Source organism: Ursus americanus, chromosome 2 (assembly GCF_024610735.1).
Source record: "Ursus americanus isolate L20-20 chromosome 2, mUrsAme1.1.p, whole genome shotgun sequence".
In the NCBI taxonomy this organism is placed as follows: Eukaryota; Metazoa; Chordata; class Mammalia; order Carnivora; family Ursidae; genus Ursus; species Ursus americanus.
Genome location: NC_142128.1, coordinates 17,536,212 through 17,556,121, shown reverse-complemented (window position 1 = coordinate 17,556,121; position 19,910 = coordinate 17,536,212). Strand labels below are relative to the sequence as shown.

Here is a 19,910-nt window from a genome sequence, read left to right as displayed (position 1 = left end):
AACCATGAACGCTTTTGAAAAAAAATTATCAGCTAATCAATGGTGAATAGATTAAAAGGGTCAACAAACACTCAATCCCCGATGGTGGAACAATGTCTAAGCATCTGCAGGAAAGAGTACAAACCCAGAATTTTACACCTAGCCAAGATGTCCTTCAAGCATAAAAGGAGGCATTCTTAATTCGCCAAATAAGTGACAAAATCTAGCCAACAGGAAGATGAATTAGACTTCAGATATGGAAAGACCAGCTAAAAGAACCAATGGGGAACGTTGAATCCTTTAAAATATAAAACTAAGACTAAATATTGAGGGAATTATGGTTATGGAACAGACTATAAATGCTCTCAAGACCCTGACAAAGTAAAATAACAACCAAGAATGAGAAGAGGGAAACAGAAGGAGACTGAATGTTCTTATTTTTCCTATTATTAAGTTCACTGATACTGCCTAGAAATGAAACATGGAATATATTTATAAAAAATGATGCCATCTTCTTGGAGCACCAGGATGGTTCAGTCAGCAGAGCACACAACTCCTGATCTTGGGGTCATGAGTTCAGGCCCCACACTGGGCATAAACCTTACTTAAAAATAAATCAACAGGGGCGCCTGTGTGGCTCAGTCATTAAGCGTCTGCCTCTAGCTCAGGGCGTGAGCCCGGCGTTCTGGGATTGAGCCCCACGTCAGGCATTTCCGCTGGGAGCCTGCTTCTTCCTCTCCCACTCCCCCTGCTTGTGTTCCCTCTCTCGCTGGCTGTCTCTCTCTCTGTCAAATAAATAAATAAAATCTTTTTAAAAAAATAAAAATAAAAATAAATCAATAAAATAAAAATGATGCCATCTTCTTAGTATCTTTCATAACCTTTTTCCTTAACCTACAGGGATTTATCAAGAGCTAATAATTATTGAAGCAAAGATTTATTTGAAATTTGACTATTTCTTTTTCAGTTTCATTCTTCTTTTTTTGCTATTAAATTCAAGTGACCTCAAGGGCACTATGAAGAGAGTCCATCTCAAAAGGTTACATACTGACTACATTCATACACCATTCTCAAAATGACAAAACTACAGAGAGAGAGATAAGTGGATGCTAGGAGACAGGGAGGGGGGCTATAACACAGAGAGCAATAGGCTTGAGGGAGTTCTTCTATGCCGATGGGACAGCTCTCTGTACCCTGACTGAGGTGGTAGTTATGTGAATCAATACACGGACTAAACTGCACAGAATCATACATACAAGTGACTGTAGGTTAAAAACAGGTGAAAACTAAATAAGGTCTATAGTCTAGCCAATAATTGACATGTACCAATGTCAATTTCCTGGTTCTGATATTGGACACAGCAACTGAAGATTCCACCATTGGGGACTCGTGGTACTCCTTTTGCAACTTTCTGTATTTAAATATTTCAGAAAGTATAGCCTTTATTAAAAAATGCAAGTACTAGTAAATTGATTTTTCTTTTTCTTTAAAAATTACATGATCCCAAAAATCAGCACGATCACTTTTTAAATGGAAGTACTTACTTTAGGACTCCATATCACTTATCCAGACAGATCTTTACATACAAAAACATATGGATGTTTATGTAAGGTTAATCATAGTTCAGGAGAGTAGGATTTGGGGTGACTTCTTTTTTTGCCAATGTTCCTGGCACCTTTTAACACTACTTGATTTTTAATAAGCACATGTCGTTTTTATAAAAATTATCCAGTTGTTACTTTTTTAAATGAATGAATGAAGGAAGGAAGGAAGGAAGAAAGGAGATCTTCCCAGGTCTCATTACAAGCCAATTTAGAAACCAATGATTCCCCCCCCCCCCCCAGGTGCATTTAGCTCATAAAATACTTTACCTTTTCAGGGAGTCTGAGACCAGAGAATCTGTTTCATGATAACCTTCATATTAAACAGCAGCAGGCTGCTCTAATGTAACCGAGCTACTGCATCTGCCAAACCTAATGGACTTAGCTGAACGGAACTATATGAAGTCAAGCCACCCTCCTCACTGCTGATGTCCTGTAACGTGGGCCAGCTACCACTGGGCCCTCAACAATCATGCTTTTCCTATTCCTGTCACATTAGCGGATAGGCAGATACCTAGTTTCTCCTCTGTTATCAGGAAACTTTACCATCTTGTCTTTTCTATTACGAAGTCAAGTTTTACAGGTTTTACGGTTAGATGACCAGCTGCACTATTCTTCCTGGGACAATACACTCAGCTGGGCTACATTTCGAGTAAATATGCCGGTGTAAATGTGCACTGGCTTAAGGAGAAACCTACTGATACAGAAAAAACATGGGCTGCGGAGTTAGAACCTTGAGTCCGAATCCCACCTCTATCAACTTGCTGTGTAATTTTGGTCATGTTACTTACATTACCCTCCCTGAGCCTCAGTGTCCTCATCTTCCCAAATGTACAATGAGGACAGATAAGACCTACCTTGCAGGGCCGCCGTTAAATTAAATGAGGTACCGTACACAGTATACACGAGGGCCCCTCAACAATGACTAGTGCCGAGTGTAATTGTGAAACATGCAGACCTTTTGCTCCCTCTGACCCCCAGCTTCCTTCCCTTCCCATCAGCCTCCTGCACCTCCCTCACTTCCCTCTACACTGGGAGTTTCCTCAGTATCCACAACCCCTTCCCTAACCACACCCCATCCCCACTGCACCCCAGCAGTTCTCCCAGCAGCAATTAGTGTCTGGAGCCTTCCCCTAAGCACACACCTACACAGCATTGCTTGTAACTTCCCCTGCTCGCCTGTCCACCCACACCACCCCTCCAACCATGTCTACTCGCCCAGGGGAAAAATGCCCTTATCTGAGCGTGCTGGCTGCATGGGTTCTGGAAAAAGAGGGTGCTTACTATATTCATACTCTATTTCAATCTTACCACACACTCCAAATACTGCCATTGTCATTTACCAAGGTCTAGGACCCACCTTGACCTTCTTGGATTTTTTCTCACCCCTGCCTCTTTTGATTGCCTCAGTATCTGCAGAATGCTTACGGGGCACTGGAAATGCAAAGAGGCCTAAGACTCACCCTGATATGGACTCTTAAAGGCAAAGAACTGATCCTCCCCACCCGCAGGCTTGGATTGGGACTGGGGGAGGCTAGAGGAGTTGAAGAGAGTCTTACACCACGCTCTTCAAACTCCCGAACTGCTTGACACTTACTAGAAGAATGTAGTCTTATAATTTCTATATAGTAATAACAAATACATCAAAATATTAAAAGCCAAAAGAAAAAAACCTAACTATAATCAAAGATGGTAACTGTTAAACTACTAGCTGGAAGGCCTCAAAGAGATTATGTTTAGGGTGACCTTGAAATGGTAGAGAAGGTGACATCTGCGAAAATGAAAAGGACAGTAGAGCAGAGGGAACAGCACTGAGCAAAGAGAAATATGAAGTGTACTCAGTGTTCCGGGAATGACCAGGTATAATTTGGGAAGTCTTTAAAAGACATTCCAAATAAATCACTTTAAGCATTTAATAAATCATCTTCAATCCGTACTGAGAAGACTAAAAGTAAAACTGTGAAAATCCAGGGCCCAAGCACTTTCCACCACTCTACAGTGATAAATACTTGGTCTCTGGGGGCGCCTCGGCGGCTCAGTCGGTTAAGCAACCAACTCTTGATTTCAGCTCCGGTCATGATTTCAGGGACATGAGATAAACCCCCTCCTTACGCTGGGCATGGAACCTGCTTAGGATTCTCTCTCTCCCTCTCCCCCTCCTCCCTACGCTCCCTCCCACCCTCTCATTCAATTCTCTCTCAAAACAACAACAAAACAAACAAATTTCGTCTCTGACAATGGGGACCCTCTGCTCTGAATGATTTGGGGTCAAAGGGCATGCTCCCACCTGAGCTCTGTGAGGCAGCTCTGGCAGGAATACAGAAGATGAACTGCTAGGGGGAGGACTTGGAAGCAGTCAAGACACTACAAGTGAAAGCAAGAGACACGGCCTGACCAAAGTGGGGAATGGAAGGAAAGGCCGGGGTCAGAACACAAGTCAGCAGAGCATCCATAGGCCTACAAGTGGGGGACTGAAAGCAAAGAGGAAGTTAAAGATGACTCAGGTTTACCACTTGAGTGTCCAGTGAATAAAGTCATGAACAAAACCAGGGCACAGGGGAGGAGGCACTAACCTGAGGGAAAGATGACGGATTTGGTTTTAGACATGTTTAACCTGATGTCTACAGGACACTCGGGTGGATACCAACGGCAGGAAGATTAAGGCTGAGTTGTCACTGGCACACAGGTCCTAACTGAGGCCATGAGAAAGACCAAGGGAGACTGAACCAAGACAGTAATATCATGGGAGCCAAGAAAAAAAAGTGTTTCAGAAAAGAAAAAGTCCTGGGGTGCCTGGGTGGCTCAGTCGTTAAGCGTCTGCCTTCGGCTCAAGGCGTGATCCCAGGGTCCTGGGGTCGAGCCCCACATCGGGCTCCCTGCTCTGCTGGGAGCCTGCTTCTTCCTCTCCCACTCCCCCTGCTTGTGTTCGCTCTCTCGCTGGCTGTCTCTCTCTCTGTCAAATAAATAAATAAAATCTTAAAAAAAAGAAAGAAAGAAAGAAAGAAAGAAAGAAAGAAAGAAAGAAAGAAAGAAAGAGAAAGAAAAGTCCAGTGGTTGCCAAGAGCCAAAAGGAAAAGTCAGATGGCATAAGGACTGAAAAGAGGCCCTTTATATTGGCTTCCGCACACAGAAGTTATAGGTGACCTTGAAAAGTGGTGAAGACAGAAGGTCACTCTGCAAAGGGTTATAACAAGTGCAGGCTGAGAGCAGCAGCTAGAAGCTCAGGAGCTCCCTCCCTCCTCACCCCTGCCTGTACTGTCCCATCTTCCTTGACTTGGACACATATGTCAACAATCCACTTTCATAAAATCGTCGAGACCCTTGTCCAGCCACCTGCATGTTGACACAGCAGCAACTGCCCATCTCCTTCCAGAGCGACGTCTCCTGTCATCTTCCTGTCAGTTTCTTTACCCGTCACCCACCAAATCCAAATCACCGATTAAGTAAAACCCCCACTATTCCCAGTCACCAGGTTAGCAGCTTCCAAAGTCAGCTTGAGCTTTTCCCTTTCCTTTATCCCTTGACTCCAGACTCAGTTTTTTTAAGCCGTGAAAACTCTTGCTCAAGTCCTCCTCACCCTAATTCCACACCCAAGAACCGACCTTTGTCACATCCGGACATGCAAGGTGTCATATCTGGTTTCCCACGCCAATCTAACTCTGCACGGCAGATGGATTCATTTTCCTTTAAGGAAAAACCAGCCGACAAAGCCAAACTCCCTAGAGCAGTACTGAAGGCCCTCCATAATCTCGCCATAAACTACCTTTATGGCTTTCTCTCCAACTACTACTTGACAAAAACCACCACAGCCAAACCAGTCTATCCAACGGTTTGAACATTACACAGTTAGTTACACCCTTCTCTTCTGAAATATCCTCTCTCTGCAAGTTCTGTTTATCACAGGGAACCTGACTTACTTCCATGCTCTAAAGGCCCCTTGAACACCCAAGACCTCCACAGCACCCCTACCACAACGTAACCGTCTCCTACGCCAGAAATTGTTCCAGACTCTTGGGACACATCAGTGAGCAAAGTGAAGATCCCTGGCTTTATGGAGCCAATACTTTGGCAGGAGAAGATAACAAAAAATAGACCTCATAAATAACGTTACGTATACGAAATGTTTAAAAATGGTAAATGCTACACAGGGCCCCTGGCTGGCTCAGTCGGTAGAACACACAATTCTTTTTTTTTTTTTTTAAAGGTTTTATTTATTTATTAGACAGAGAGACAGACAGCCAGCGAGAGAGGGAACACAAGCAGGGGGAGTGGGAGAGGAAGAAGCAGGCTCCCAGCGGAGGAGCCTGACGTGGGGCTCGATCCCAGAACGCCGGGATCACGCCCTGAGCCGAAGGCAGACGCTTAACCGCTGTGCCACCCAGGCGCCCCAGAGCACACGATTCTTGATCTCAGGTTCCTGAGTTCAAGCCGCACGTGGAGCATCGAGCTCACAATAAATAAATAAGTAAGTAAGTAAGAAGGTAAATGCTACAAAGAGAAGTAAGGCAGGATGTGAAGGAGCGGGAGTGGGAGTGGAAGCTCTGGAGAGGCCTCAAGAACTAACCACCGCTGTAGCACCAGCAGACAGAGGGACACGGACTGTGAGCTAGAGAATGAAAGGCGAGCCAAGCGCCCTCTCTCCTGGAGTTCTACTGCAAAGGGGAACAAAGAAACGGGGGAGCAGCTGACCTGGGCAGCAGCAGTAAAGGCATTTACCATGAGAAGACATAACATGTTTGTGTCCTGCAAGTACCTAGAGCCCTAAAAAGTCCTAAGCACTCCACAAACGTTAATTCCTTCACTTTCCCTTGACACCTATGCTTTTGTTATCTTTACTGATACGTATCTGATCTGCGTAGCTATCTGCAAACAACTTTTTCTAACCCTTCAAGACTGAAATACGCCTCCTGGGAAAGCTTCCCTGGCCCCTCTCCTCAGTGAGTCTCCCTCAGATAGGCTACCCTTGTACCAATGCATTCTTCTACTATGACCCTCATCACGGCCTTTTGTAATTGCCCGGATATAGTCCCATCTGCTTCGTGAAACAGACTCCCAGAGGGCAGGCACTACTAACCCTCTTGGGGTCAAAATGTAACCATAATGAGCTCTGACTGCGCTCTGACTCTTGAGCCAGACTGCCTGGGTTTGAATCCCAATTTCATCACTCAGTTGCAGTGTAGAAGCGCCCTGGGTGTTCTGATCTATAAAATAAGAAATAAAAATAGCGTCTACCTCCTGGCATTGCCTGGAAAAGTAAATGAGTTAACATATGTAAAATACATGGCATATTCTAAACCCTAAAAATATTAACTACTGTATTATTAGTCTCCACAGTACCTAAGATTATAAACTTGACATAGGAAATCAATAAATTACTTCACAAATGAATAAACTAAGGCACTAAAAAGCTCCCGCTTACTGTAGACAATTACTTCTCTACACATTTCAGACTGTGTTTTTGTTTTTTACTTTACCAGTAAAGTAATTCCATCATTTGAACCCTGTCATGTCTAATTTTCTCAAAAGCTGTTAAAGTCATTTCTTGATTATCGAACCTGCCTCCCAGCCTAGCTCTAATTATGTGACTGCCTACAGAGCCTCTGAGGACTGTGGAACCTTTCCCTGGCATCTCCCCACACCACTGCCACTTTTCATACCTCCCACGGCACAGAGCACCAGGTAACCCCACTGATGAACAAGTGGATGACACCATTTGAGTGGCCAAATCTAAGGTCTGATTTCAGCTCCATTACAGGGCCCACTCACCACTCACTACAGGAATGTCACGGAAGGTGACAAACGCAAGTCTTTGTAACCAAAACAATTTTCAAAGCAACCAGAAAAACACTAATTTAAGCAAGAACTCAGTTTTGCACACAATTTCCATAATAACCAACAGCTCATTCAATATTAAGTAACAACTTTTCAGAGAAGTAGTGGGAACCTCTAAGATATTACGTCACTGAAGAACTCATGGGAATTCAACAAAACCCAATGATTTAATCAAATGTACTTACAGTATAGCTGTTATGGGAATTCTGTACTACAACTACAAATCTTTTAAGATTTTTATTTATTTAGTTGAGAGAGAGAACGAGCGGGGGGAGGAGTGGAGGGAGAGGGACAAGCAGACTCCCCACTAAGGAGGGAGCCAGACACAGGGCTCCATCCCAGGACCCCAAGATCAGGACCCTAGCCTAAGTCAGACACTTCAACAACTGAGCCACCCAGATGCCCCTACAAATCTCTTTTTTAACTGGTTCTAAATTTGAAGGTCAAGATCGCTCCTACAGGAACAGTTTAAAGGAAATGTCCCTACTCTCCAGCCCCCATCACAATCTACATCAGAACCAAACAAAATATATCTGGATGACATTCCCAAACATCTTCCATGATCTTCCACGTGAGATCTGCACATGTACAGACAGGCAGTCCCCAACTTACAATGGTTCGACTTTAGGAGGCTGCAAAAGCAATTCACAGCCAGTAGAAACCATACTTCGAATTCTGACTTTGGATCTATTCCCAGGCTAGTGACATGCAGTACGAAATTCTCTTCTGATGCTGGGCAGTGGCAGTCAGGTGTGGCTCGCAGTCAGCACACAATCGCCAAGGTCAACGACCAATATACCGACCACCATTCTGTTCTTCACCTTCAGCACAATATTCAATAAATGACACGAGATAGTCAACACTCTTATTATAGAACAGACTTTGTGTTGGATGGTTCTGCCCAACAAGCCACGCCCTGTGTGCTTACATGTTCTAAACACATTTAAGGCAGACTAGGCTAAGCTATGTTCGGTAGGTTACGTGTAGTAAATGCATTTTCGACTTATGGTATTTTCAACCTACAAGGGGTTTATTGGGACATAACCCCACTGTAAATCGAGGAAGATCTGTCCTGCCAAAAAGCACAGGCTTTGGTAGAACACCTTGGTCCAAATGTGGGCTCCACCCAGGTATTCTACAGCACGACTGTCATCTCCCCCTCTGGTAAAACTCGTAATAATGTAACCTAGCAGGGTTGGTCTGGTTAACCAGACCAGACTGAATGACTACAAGAAAAATGAACAAACGAGAAATAGCTAGCTTACAGCAGATACTTAATAAAAGGTGTTTTTATCAGATTACACCATTTTCATCTCATTAGGATTAAAGTTTTACAAAGACATTAAAAAGGCTCAAACCGGGGCGCCTGGGTGGCCCAGCCGGTTAAGCATCTGCCTTCAGCTCAGGTCATGATCTTGGGGTCCTGGGATCAAGCCCTACATCAGGCTCCTTGCTCAGCAGGGAGTCTGCTTCTTTCCTTCTGTCCCTCCCCCTGCTTGTGCGCACAAGTACTCTCTCAAATAAATAAAATCTCGAAGGAAAAAAAAAAGGCTCAGACATGTGTCAACTAATACTCCTAAAAGTAAAAATGTTAAATAAGAAATAGAGAGGGAAAAAAAGTTCCTGGAATGAAGAAGGATTTGTGATCCCAGGGAAAAGCTCCTCCTCCTGTAAAACACACACCAGGCAACGGTTTCCTTGCATTCTGGGGACAAGGCCTGCTCCACCCACACCCCTGACCCTGGGACACCTACAGGATATGAACCCCCGGTGTCAGTGATGAAGAAAGGATGTGATTAGAAGGTCCTAATCTGGTCACAGCCACTGTGGCCACCCCTTGTGTGCTTAAGTACGTGAGGTCTAGCTCACAAAAACCTTAACTTGAAACTTACCCCCAGAAAAAAATGTACATCATAATCATGAAGTCAACTACTTTATAGTAATTGCTCAAAAGCGGCCATTTTCATAATGCTCTAATTGCCAACTAAAATGGAATTAATGCAAGGGTGCTTGGCTAGCTTAGTCAAAAACCAACAAAATTCTGCCCAGGGGTGCGAAAGCAACATTCCTTGCAAGCTCCCTGAGGGGAGGAGCTTGTCTCCTTGTTCATCTGACATTCCCTAGAGCCTGGTGTCCAGTGGCAACTTAAAATTCACTGAAAGATTTGTACACCCCTGTTCACAGCAGCCTTACTCACAACAGCCAAAAGGAAGTAACCCAGGTGTCCAGCAACAGATGAATGGATAAACAAAATGTGGTACGTACTCACAACAGAACATTATTCAGTGTTTAAAATGAAGGAAATTTTGGGGCGCCTGGGTGGCACAGCGGTTAAGCGTCTGCCTTCGGCTCAGGGCATGATCCCCTGCGTTATGGGATCGAGCCCCACATCAGGCTCCTCCCCTGGGAGCCTGCTTCTTCCTCTCCCACTGCCCTTGCTTGTGCTCCCTCTCTCGCTGGCTGTCTCTATCTCTGTCAAATAGATAAATAAAATCTTTTAAAAAAATAAATAAATAAAATGAAGGAAATTCTGACCCATGCTACAACATGGGTGAACCTCCAAGACATTATGCTGTGAAATAAGCCAGTCACAAAAAGACCCAATACTGTATGATTCCACCTCTATGAGATACCTAGAGTAGTCAAATTCACAGAGACAGAAAATAGAGTGTGGTTGCCAGGGGATGAGGGAGAGGGAATGAAGTTATTGCTCAATGGGTACAGTTTTAGTTTTACAAGATGAAAAAAGTTCTGGGGATGTGGGGATGTACATTCACCACAATGTGAATATACAGTGTGACCCATGAACATGGCTTTGAACTACACGGGCCCATTTATACACGGATTTTTTTTTTTCCAATAAAAACAGTATTTTCTCTTCCTTATGATTTTCTTAATGACATTTTTTTCTCTAGCTTACTTTGTTTAGAATACATATAAAATACAAAATAAATAGTAATCGACAGTTAACGTTATCAGTCAGGCTTCTCTGGTCAACAGCAGACTAATAGTAAAGTTTACTAATAGTAAAGTAAAGCTATACGTGATTTTCCACATCACAGGGGGCAGCGCCCATGACCCCCATGATGTCCAAGGGTCAGCTGTACTTAATGCTACTAAACTGTAACACTTAAAAATGGTTAAAATGGTACATTTTATGTTCTGTGTATTTTAGAACTTAAAAGGAAAAACCAGAAAATTAACTGAAAGAATAAATGAAGAAAGGAACACTGAGTACTACTTTCATCACTCACTGAATGTTCCATCTCATACCTTTGGATTATTCATTAAGGAATTCCTAACACCACATTTTACAGATGAGAAAATTGGGACTCAGAGAGCTTAACCCATCTGCCGCTACACCACATACAGTATCTACTAGAGTGCTGCTCAGCATTAATGGTGTTATTTTACCCCACTGGATGCAAGCCCCGTGAAGACAAGGGCCATGACTGAGGCCATGACTATGGTCTTCTTTCTATGCCCAGAACCTGACACAACACCCACAGGCCCCTTCAATGTTTTAAAAATCCCACTGGCCTGAACATCTATATCACAGATGTCACTCTGTCGCTTTCCCTACTAAATCCCTAACAGGGGTAGTAAAATGGACAGCCTGAAGAACACTGCCTTCACGGGAGGTGCTCAAACTCAGGCCGAGCAACCAACCGCTCCCCCACGGGCTTACTATGTACCAGGAGTCGCGACAGATAACGAACCGTTCAGACAATTTCATCTTTGAGGGAACTGGATCTACTGCTGTGGAGAGATAAGGCTCAGAAACAATTATAACAAGACAAAGGCTTCATAAACAGATGTGAGTACACAAATCTAAGGGAGTGCTCAGAGTGTCCTCTGGGTCTGAAAAACGTGGGAAGTATCTTCAGAAGAGGTGGCTTCTGAGCTGGATCTGGAAGGATGAACAGCTTTCCAGGCATTACCAGGGAAAAGGCCAGAGCAGGAAGCAGAAACAACAGCATGCTGGGTATCAAAAGAACACCCCTGTTCCTGACTTTGCTATTACCCGGATAAGAGACCTCTGCAAATCACAAACCCTGTTTCCTTCTATGTAAACCTTACAGCAAGACCCCATCCAACCCTGTGCGTTACATCTAACAGAAGCTCTGAAGTCAAACTGCCTAAGTTCAAATCGTGCCACTGTCACTTAAGAGTGACCTTGAGCTGGGTAATTAGTTGCTCTGTGCCTCAGTCTCCCCACTTCAGGAGAGAGCTAGTGTACTCTAACACATGTCAATCACCAGCACAGGCCCTGGCACATAGTAAGCCCTCAATAAATACAGGCTAGCCCCTGTCAAACAAGCTACATTGTGCGAGAGGCAAACCCCAGATGCAAGGACAGTGCCTGCTGCGCTTCCAGGTCCCTCCCAGTCCTGAGACATCCCTGGGGGGATGGGAACGCCGAGCCGGGGCTGCAAAGCCTGCACGCATGTGTCACTGCTGGGCTCGGCACGCGCCTCTCCCCGCCCCGGGGAGAAGCGATGGCTCAGCAGTCCCGGGGCCCCGCTCCCACCCCTCAGACCGGGCACCGGGGAGGGAAGGGGCTCGGACCCCACTTACCATGCTGGCCGGGGGAGGGGCGGCTCAGGTGAGCTGGCTCTCGAGCTTCGGACACGTCCCGCTCGCACAGTTCAGGTCATGGTCCCGGCAGGCTCGGGAAGTCCCCCGCCCATGCAAAGACAACCGCTGCCCCACCCGGGCCCCGCGGGGACCCTCTAAAAAGAGCGCGGCCCCCCGGCCCGCCTCATCGGGGACCCCCGGAACAATTCATCTAGACCCACCCGCCCCTCCCCAAGGAAACTGAAAAAGCAGGAAATGGGGCTTAGAGGCCGGTGAGAAGGGCAGCGGCTCGGGGGGCCCCCCGCCCGGGCCCGACCCCCGAGGGGAGGCACCGGGCCCAGGCAGGGGCTCCCGGCCTCCGCGTTCAGAAGCGGCTGCGGGCCCGGCCCCGAGGCTGAAGGGGCGGAGGCTGAAGGGGCCTCGGCGGCGCAGCCCGGGCGGCCGGCTCAGAGGAGAGGCCCGGGGGCCCGCGCTGTCCTCGCCGCCTCAGCCCACACGGACGCCGCCGCCGCCCCCCGGAGCATCCCTGCGCGCGCCCGCCCCGGAGCCGCCCGCTCGCGCCGCGAGGCCGCCCCCGACCAACAGCCCCAACGCGCCGGAAGTGGCGAGCGCCCGGCGCGGCCCCACGGCGCGGCCGCCGGGCTGCAGCGCTGGAACCGGACCAATCCGGAATCGAGCGGGGAGGGGGTGGGGGGGCGCGGGGCGGGGCCGCACCTGACGGCTCCCGCCTGGCCCCGCCCCCGCCCGGCCCCGCCCCGCGCCCGCCGCCCATCCACGCGGGCCGGCGGCCATGTTGGTAAAGGGCCCGGGTCTGCCATCTTAGTAAAGGGGCGGTTTCCCTTTCGCTTCAGTAACCCATTCATTCCACAGATCTTTAGGGAGCGTCTTCTATGCTCCAGGCTCCTGGCTGGGCGTCCGTGGCCCGCAGCCTCTGCCCTCGTGGAGCTTACAGTCCTTCAGTTCACGCACGTTTTAGCCCTGCTATGACCCAGGCGCTAGGACTCATACAGTCAGCAAGATTGCTGTAGTCTCTGCACTCGAGGAGGCAGAGAAGCAACATGGGCAAATGAATAAATTAACCGTAAGAAAGGACGAGTGCTGTGAATGTAATGAACGCAACAAACTAGCGGCGGGCTGAGATAGAAAATGCAAGGGAGGGATGGAAGTGTAAACTGACACCCGAAGAATAAAGTCAGTAATGGAAAGCATGATCAAAGCCAAGGAGCAGTCGGAGCGGCCGCTGGCTCGGTCGGTGGAGCATGCTGATCTTAGGGTTCTGAGCTTGAGCCTCACCTTGGGTGTAGAGATTACTTAAAAAAAAAAAAAAAAGCTTAAGGAACAGCAACTGCAAAGGTGCTGAGGGCGTAGAATGTGATGAGTTCCTGTTCCTATTCTCCAACCCACTTTACTTGTGAAAGTGCTGATTTTAAGAAATAGAGGCAGGAAAGAACCACGATCGGGCAGAGGTTGAGCCCTAGGGTGTGCCCACCGCACAGACTAGAGCAAATCTGTGTAACTTAGTGGCTTTCAAACCAGCGAGAACCAGAATCACTCGGAGGGCCTGCTCCACACAGAGTTGCCACCCCAGCCCCACTTCTCAGAGATTCTCACTCACTAGGTCTGGGTGGGGCCTAATAACTTATATTTCTAACAAGTTCCCAGGTGACGCTAATGCTTGCGGGTCCTGGGACCGCATTGGAGAACTGCCGCTGGAACTCCTGACCACAGAGAGCAACAGCTTTCATTTATTCCTTCATCAAATATTTATCGCTGCCTGCTAAGTGACATCCACGGTTCTGCGGATTCAGTGCTGAGAAAACAGATACACAGGTGCCTCTATGAAATAGACAAAATATTTTAAAAGTATTATATGATAAGTCATCAGTTGTACTTGTGATAAGGGTGTGAAAGAAAAATATAAACCACCATGAAAATTAACGACCAAGGGATCTAGGTTAATCGCCAGGGTAGAATGGGGAGGAGGTCAGGAAGTGACATTTATTTAAGCTGAGGCCTGAAAGACCGGTTGTAGTTAGTTTGCTAGGCAGAGAGAGAAGGCATAGACTATTCCAGGCAGTAGAAAGGGCATGTATTAAAGAATCCATATCCGAAGGTAAATGGATGAATCAGAACTGAGATCAAGTGACTTGACCTTCCTTGGCTCAGCTTAGTGGGATGAGCAAAGGCTGTAGGATAAGACGGATTTGGAGTGGAATCCCAGCTCTTACCACTCGCTGAGGTATGTTAAGCACGTGACTAGTAAAGTCTTGGCTTCCTCTCTGTGTAATTGGATGAAATAACAGAAACTCAACTCAGACTCAATTAGAGGTATGCCTGTGACTCACATAATTCCCATAACTGGACATCCGGAAATAGGTCAGGTTCAGGGCACTTGACTGGTTTAGTCCATAGAGCATGCATGCTCGTGAGTTCAAGCCCCGCATTGGGCAGAGAGAAGAAAGGAAGGAAGGGGGGGGGGAAGAAAGAAAGAAAGAAAGAAAGAAAGAAAGAAAGAAAGAAAGAAAGAAAGGAGGGAAGGAAGAAAGATAGATCAGGTTCATGCTGGGAGTAATGGAAGCCCTAAGTGCATTCCTCTAGGATTTTCTTGGCTCTGCTCTCCTTAGTGGATCAGCCTTGTCCTCGAGATGACTGCCAGAAACAGCCAGGACCACAAACATCCAGCAAGAGAGAGCACCTTAACTCATATCCTTTCTCATGGCAATAAAATTTATCCTACTGGTCCTAATCAGCCCGGGCCTATCCATCCCTGAGCTAACCACTGCGGAGGAGGATGGAATTGCTGTGATTAGCTTTGAGAATCCTCCCCTGGAATTGATTTCAACTCGTCAGAATAAAGCGGATGTGGTGGAGTCCCCATATGTTCAGAATACCTCCATCGCCAAGCTGGAGTTAATACCAAATTGAATTTACACAGAACACCTGGCACATAAAGCATGCAGTAAATCACAGCTATTATTAATTTTTCTCCAGGGATTTTGTCCAAGTCAACTAAATAACACTTTGTTATTAATATTAATCTCAAGCCTGTCTACTCAAAAGAAAAAAAAAAGATTTAAGGCTGCTATTACTTTTTGTTGGCACTGCAGAGATGGCCCCCATCCATCTCTTCCTGCCCATTCCTATTGCTCCTGCCTTGGTCCCATTCATTCAGTTATTCATTCAACAAACATTTGGTGAGTATCAACTTTATGCCAGCCCTTTTCCTAAAGACTAAAAATTCCAAAATGAATAAGATTCAGGCAAATTGTTCACTGTCTCAATCGCAGAAATAGCCACCCTAACAATCACAGCACACGAAGGTGCTATAATGACGTGTGTGTGAACCTAAGTGCACGAGGGAAAGGGGAGGGAGCAACTAGCTATGGAGGGAGGAGTGGTTGGAAGGTTGAACAAAGATGGTAGCATTTTCATTGGGTCTTGCGGGATGAACAGAAGTTCGCCTGACTGCTGCAGAGGCCCCACTCCCCTTCCCACTCCAAGCTCTCCCACTGTATCAAGACTCTTCCCATCACAAGTGATGAGATTGCAACTCTGGAATTGGAACTTTATCAGAGGGGAAAGGGAACTTGATTGTCTCATGTAAGAGAATCATCCAAAGGTTTACCTGGATTTCAGACATGGCAGCATGCAGAGTCTGAAATGGCATCACAGAATTCAGTTTCTCTCCATTTCTTGGTTCTGATTCCTTGACCAGGGGTCCTTTATCCACACCGTTGCCCCTGGCATACCCAGGCTTTATCTTCTCCCAAATGCAAGGCTGGTAGAGAAGAAAGCATGCCTCTCCTACAAGTGTTTCAGGAAAATAATCCCCTTGGTTTTGATTGGATCACTCCTGAGCCAATCACTGTGACCAGAGGAATGTGATGCTCTGATTGGCTGGACCTCAATCACAGGTTCCACCCCAATTTCCAGAATAGCTCTTTCTATGGCTAAAATCTCTCTGAGCCCCCACCACAGCTCTGTGAGGCCATCAGAGCCTGGGGAATTCTCTCATTTTTCCTGCAAGGAAGCTCATTGTTTTCTCAAGAGGCATAGGTATATCACTCAATATGGATTTAATGAAAAAAGAAAGAAAGGATAAGCATCTGGCACCCTCTGTAGGTCATAGGAACATTCTCTGTTTAACATGGCATTCGAGGCCTTTGAAGGTCTTTGACCCTCTAGCCATAGTCTCTGGTTGAGTTTTTACTCTTCATATGTAGATGGATGGCCTTGAGCAGGTCACCTAAACTCTCTGTACCTCAGTTTCCTCATCCATAAAATGGGAACAGCACTAGTACACACCTGGTCCATTAGGTACCTGTATCAGTTGGCTTCTATCAGGAAATTCTAGTTCAAATTTGAAGAATTGACAAGGGAGCTATTTTTAAAGGGGTAGAAGGAAACCCTACAGAAGATCACACAGTACCCCCAGTCCTGTAACGGCAGGATTCTGAGCACCACTAGGCCTGAAGGGGCAAGAGGAGGAAGAGTTCCCAGGACCTCTATAGGGAGAACCGTGTGAGAGCAGCTGAGGGAAGCAGCCAGTCAAGGTGCTCCTGCAGGGAGCAAGCCAGTGGAATAAATATCCAACCTCACTCTCTTCCCTCCCTCGGTCTCCTGTTGGGGCTCCCCATTTGGACCAATCCATCCAGAAGCCAGAGAGCAAGGGAGCCTGGGCTGGGGATATCGTTGGGGCCAACCTCCTGGACAGAGAGTACGGGGGAATGGGACTGCAGAGGTGCACATGGAAGAGATCCAGCAGGGCATTACCATTACTGTGGCACAGCACACGAGGTGTTTAGAACTGTGGCTGACACATCAAAAAGATGTTCAATAACATGTAGTTATTAATTATTGATCATTATTTCCATCCGAGTCGCAGCCCACCTTAGCACCTCCTTTCCCTCCGCAAGCCCACCAAGCTCAACTTCTCATGGCTTCCGGAAACCAGCAGCCTCTTCCATGTTTCTGAGCCTATGCTTATGTCGTTCTGTCATTTGGACTGTCCTTCTCCTCATCTCTTCCCTTACATTCCTACTTAAAGACCCAATTCATTTTTTTTAAAGATTTTATTTATTTATTTGACAGAGAGAGACAGCCAGCGAGAGAGGGAACACAAGCGGGGGAGTGGGAGAGGAAGAAGCAGGCTCCCAGTGGAGGAGCCCAATGTGGGGCTCGATCCCAGAAGGCCGGGATCACGGCAGACACTTAATGACTACGCCACCCAGGCGCCCCTAAAGACCCAATTCAAATGCCTCCTCCTGAATGACCTCCTTGTGTAAATAAATAGCTATTTACAAACATTAATCAATACGATTAAGGGAGAAATCTTGTCTGAAGACTTACCTATTGTGACATCCGCCAGAAATATCCAACAGGAATTATCCATGGGCAGGGCATGATGGGAGAGAGACTTCTAATGCTCAGCGACAGCTGCCTCAGTCTCTTCCAAGTACAAGGGAGCTTTATACTTCCCCACTTCTTGCAGTTGGACAGGACAATGGCAATGGGATGAAGTGACCATGTCACTTCTGGGCCAAGGCATTTCCTTGCCTGTCCAAGTCCCTCTGATTCCACTCTCCCCTGCCATAGTGACCGCTGAGGCAGCATGTTGAGATTGGGGCACCATGAGATGGAATGACTACATGGGGCAGAACCCTGCCTTCAACATACCAGGCCAGCAGAACAAGCAAGAAACAAACTTTGTGTTTTGAGGCACTGGGATTTAGGGGTGGTTGGTTACCACAGTACAACCTGGCCTATCCTGACTAGCACACAAGACTATGTGTGGTAGACGGTCTACAAAGAAGGGCCCCCACTGAACCATGTCTGTCAAAATTCCCATCTTTGTGTAGTCCCCTGACCTTGACTCTGGGTTGGCCCTGTGAATTCACTCCTGACCAGTAAAATGGAATGGAATGGGACATGACTTCCAAAGTTAGGTCTTAAAAAGCTGTACAGTTTTTGCTTGGGTTTCTTAGGATATTTTCTTTGGGACAAGCCAGTGAGCATGTAAGAAGTCTGATTACCTGAGAACACCAAGCTGTGAGAAAGTTCTAGCCAGACATATGGAAAGACCATGCGCAAAGAAAGAGTATCCATCCTTCACAGTTAGCGCAGCTGAGGCACCAGCCATGTGAGTGAAGAGGCCATCTTGGACTGTTGAGCCCAGTCACGACTTGGGAAGACTCCAGCCCCCAGCACCTCTCTGCACCTGCATGGGAGACCCCAAATGAGAACCACCCAGCTAGGCCCCATCAAAGGTACAGAACTACAAGGGATAATAATGAGGTGTTATTTTAAGCCATTACATTTGGGGATATAACAATATAGAACCAGAACACTATACTAAGGGTCTGACCTTTGAGAAGACTCATAAAATGAGGAGCCATCACAGCTCCTTTCTTGGAGGACTATGAAAAATCAATTGCCTGTAACTCCAATCCGCCACTGGGCAACCTGGCCCATCTCTGTTGACTGGGTCCTTAAAAGACAGGAAGTACCTCAGGCTTACGTTATGCAAGGTCACACCTCATCCAACCCGAAAACACACCCAGGGCTCCAGGCTTCAGTGAATCCCAGGGGACCTTCAGGTTAGAGACCCTCCAGCTTGAGCCCAACTCAACACCTTCACAGTGCACTAATTGCCAAAATGGATTTCTGTTGGCATGGTAAACTTTGGAAAAAATGACAAAGTGCTAAAGCAGGACATATGTATAACTAACAGAAAAAAGCCTGTGATATTGCAATACCTCAATTCTGAACAATGTGTGTAAGAGTTATTTTTATCTAAATTATTTCCCAAACGAGATCTAAATTTAGAAAATCCAGTGTGTTATGGAACAATAATTACTTTTTTAATGGCACACAAAAATGGGGAGGATAATAAAAGATTACAAATGGATCCAAAAATATGGTGCTGACAAGAGAGAAGATGAGCCCTGGTCTGTGGACCAACGAATACAAATTGAGTACAAAATACCTCTGTATTATATGCAGATTAGAGCTAATAAAAAATAAATGTAAAATACAGAAAATTAAAAGGACAGCTTATTACGAAACAGATGACAAATGAGGAAATAAACTAAAGCTGTAATGAAGAAAGATATAAAACGACTCATTACGTGATGGTTACATACGTCATCAAAGTCTTCAACACAGGTGCGACCCAGGCATCAGCTGTTCCTTTGACCTCTGCTCCTGTGTGCTTTGGTTTTGTCCAATTTCAACCCGGATCCACAAAACTCTGAACACCTTTAAGTTCCCCATAACAATCCACTCACACCAAAGCAGTGTTTCCAGTGGGGGTACGACTGGCCTTGTGCGAGAGACATCTCACCAAGTGACGTGGTCCTGGTCACCAAGTCAGTAAGGACGATGCCCCCAACCCCCAGCGGCCATTAGGACAAGTAAAACCAAGCCCACATGTTTCCAGTGCTCCTGGAGGCAGTATTGCCCTCAACAGAGAAACCCTGCACCAAAGCAATAGGGACCCATCTTTACTGAAGATTTCATAAGGACGCAGAAGGAAGGACTTATATCACATATTCCGTAGCAAATGATCTAAAGCCTTCATTCCCATTTTCTGAGATTTTCTGCAATCCTTCATCCGCCAGACTGCTACTAGATTATTTTTGCTTTAGCCCCCTCACCCCTCATAATGGCTGGCTGTCTATCTTTCTTCCCTCCAGAATTTCATTCCAAATCTCAAGTTTCTCTCCTCACTAGTACGCAGAGAGGCACCTCAACATTGCCCATGATGCTAGCCCATATTTGTATATTCACACTCATCATGGGCAGCGCGAAGGGCCCTCACATTAATGGAACCCACCATCGGTAGAAGGTAGTTGACCCACCACTGCTGGTTACTTGACCACACCCAAGTGCTGTGTCACCTATGTTTGCTCTGGAGCATTC

At 46.4% G+C, this 19,910-nt stretch overlaps 1 protein-coding gene across 2 annotated transcripts in view; it reads right to left on the bottom strand.

Annotated features, from left to right (window-relative positions):
- XPO6 (exportin 6) overlaps positions 1-12,582 on the bottom strand; it is a 100,723-nt gene extending 88,141 nt beyond the window's left edge. Inside the window, exon 1 of one of the 2 annotated variants that reach the window (XM_045775247.2) lies at positions 11,991-12,582. In XM_045775247.2, the coding sequence (XP_045631203.1) occupies positions 11,991-11,993 (3 nt within the window). In that variant the 5' untranslated portion in view covers positions 11,994-12,582. The remainder of the gene's footprint in view (positions 1-11,990) is intronic. The other variant, XM_045775246.2, reaches the window with a different exon arrangement.
- Between the last annotated feature and the right edge of the window lie 7,328 nt (positions 12,583-19,910).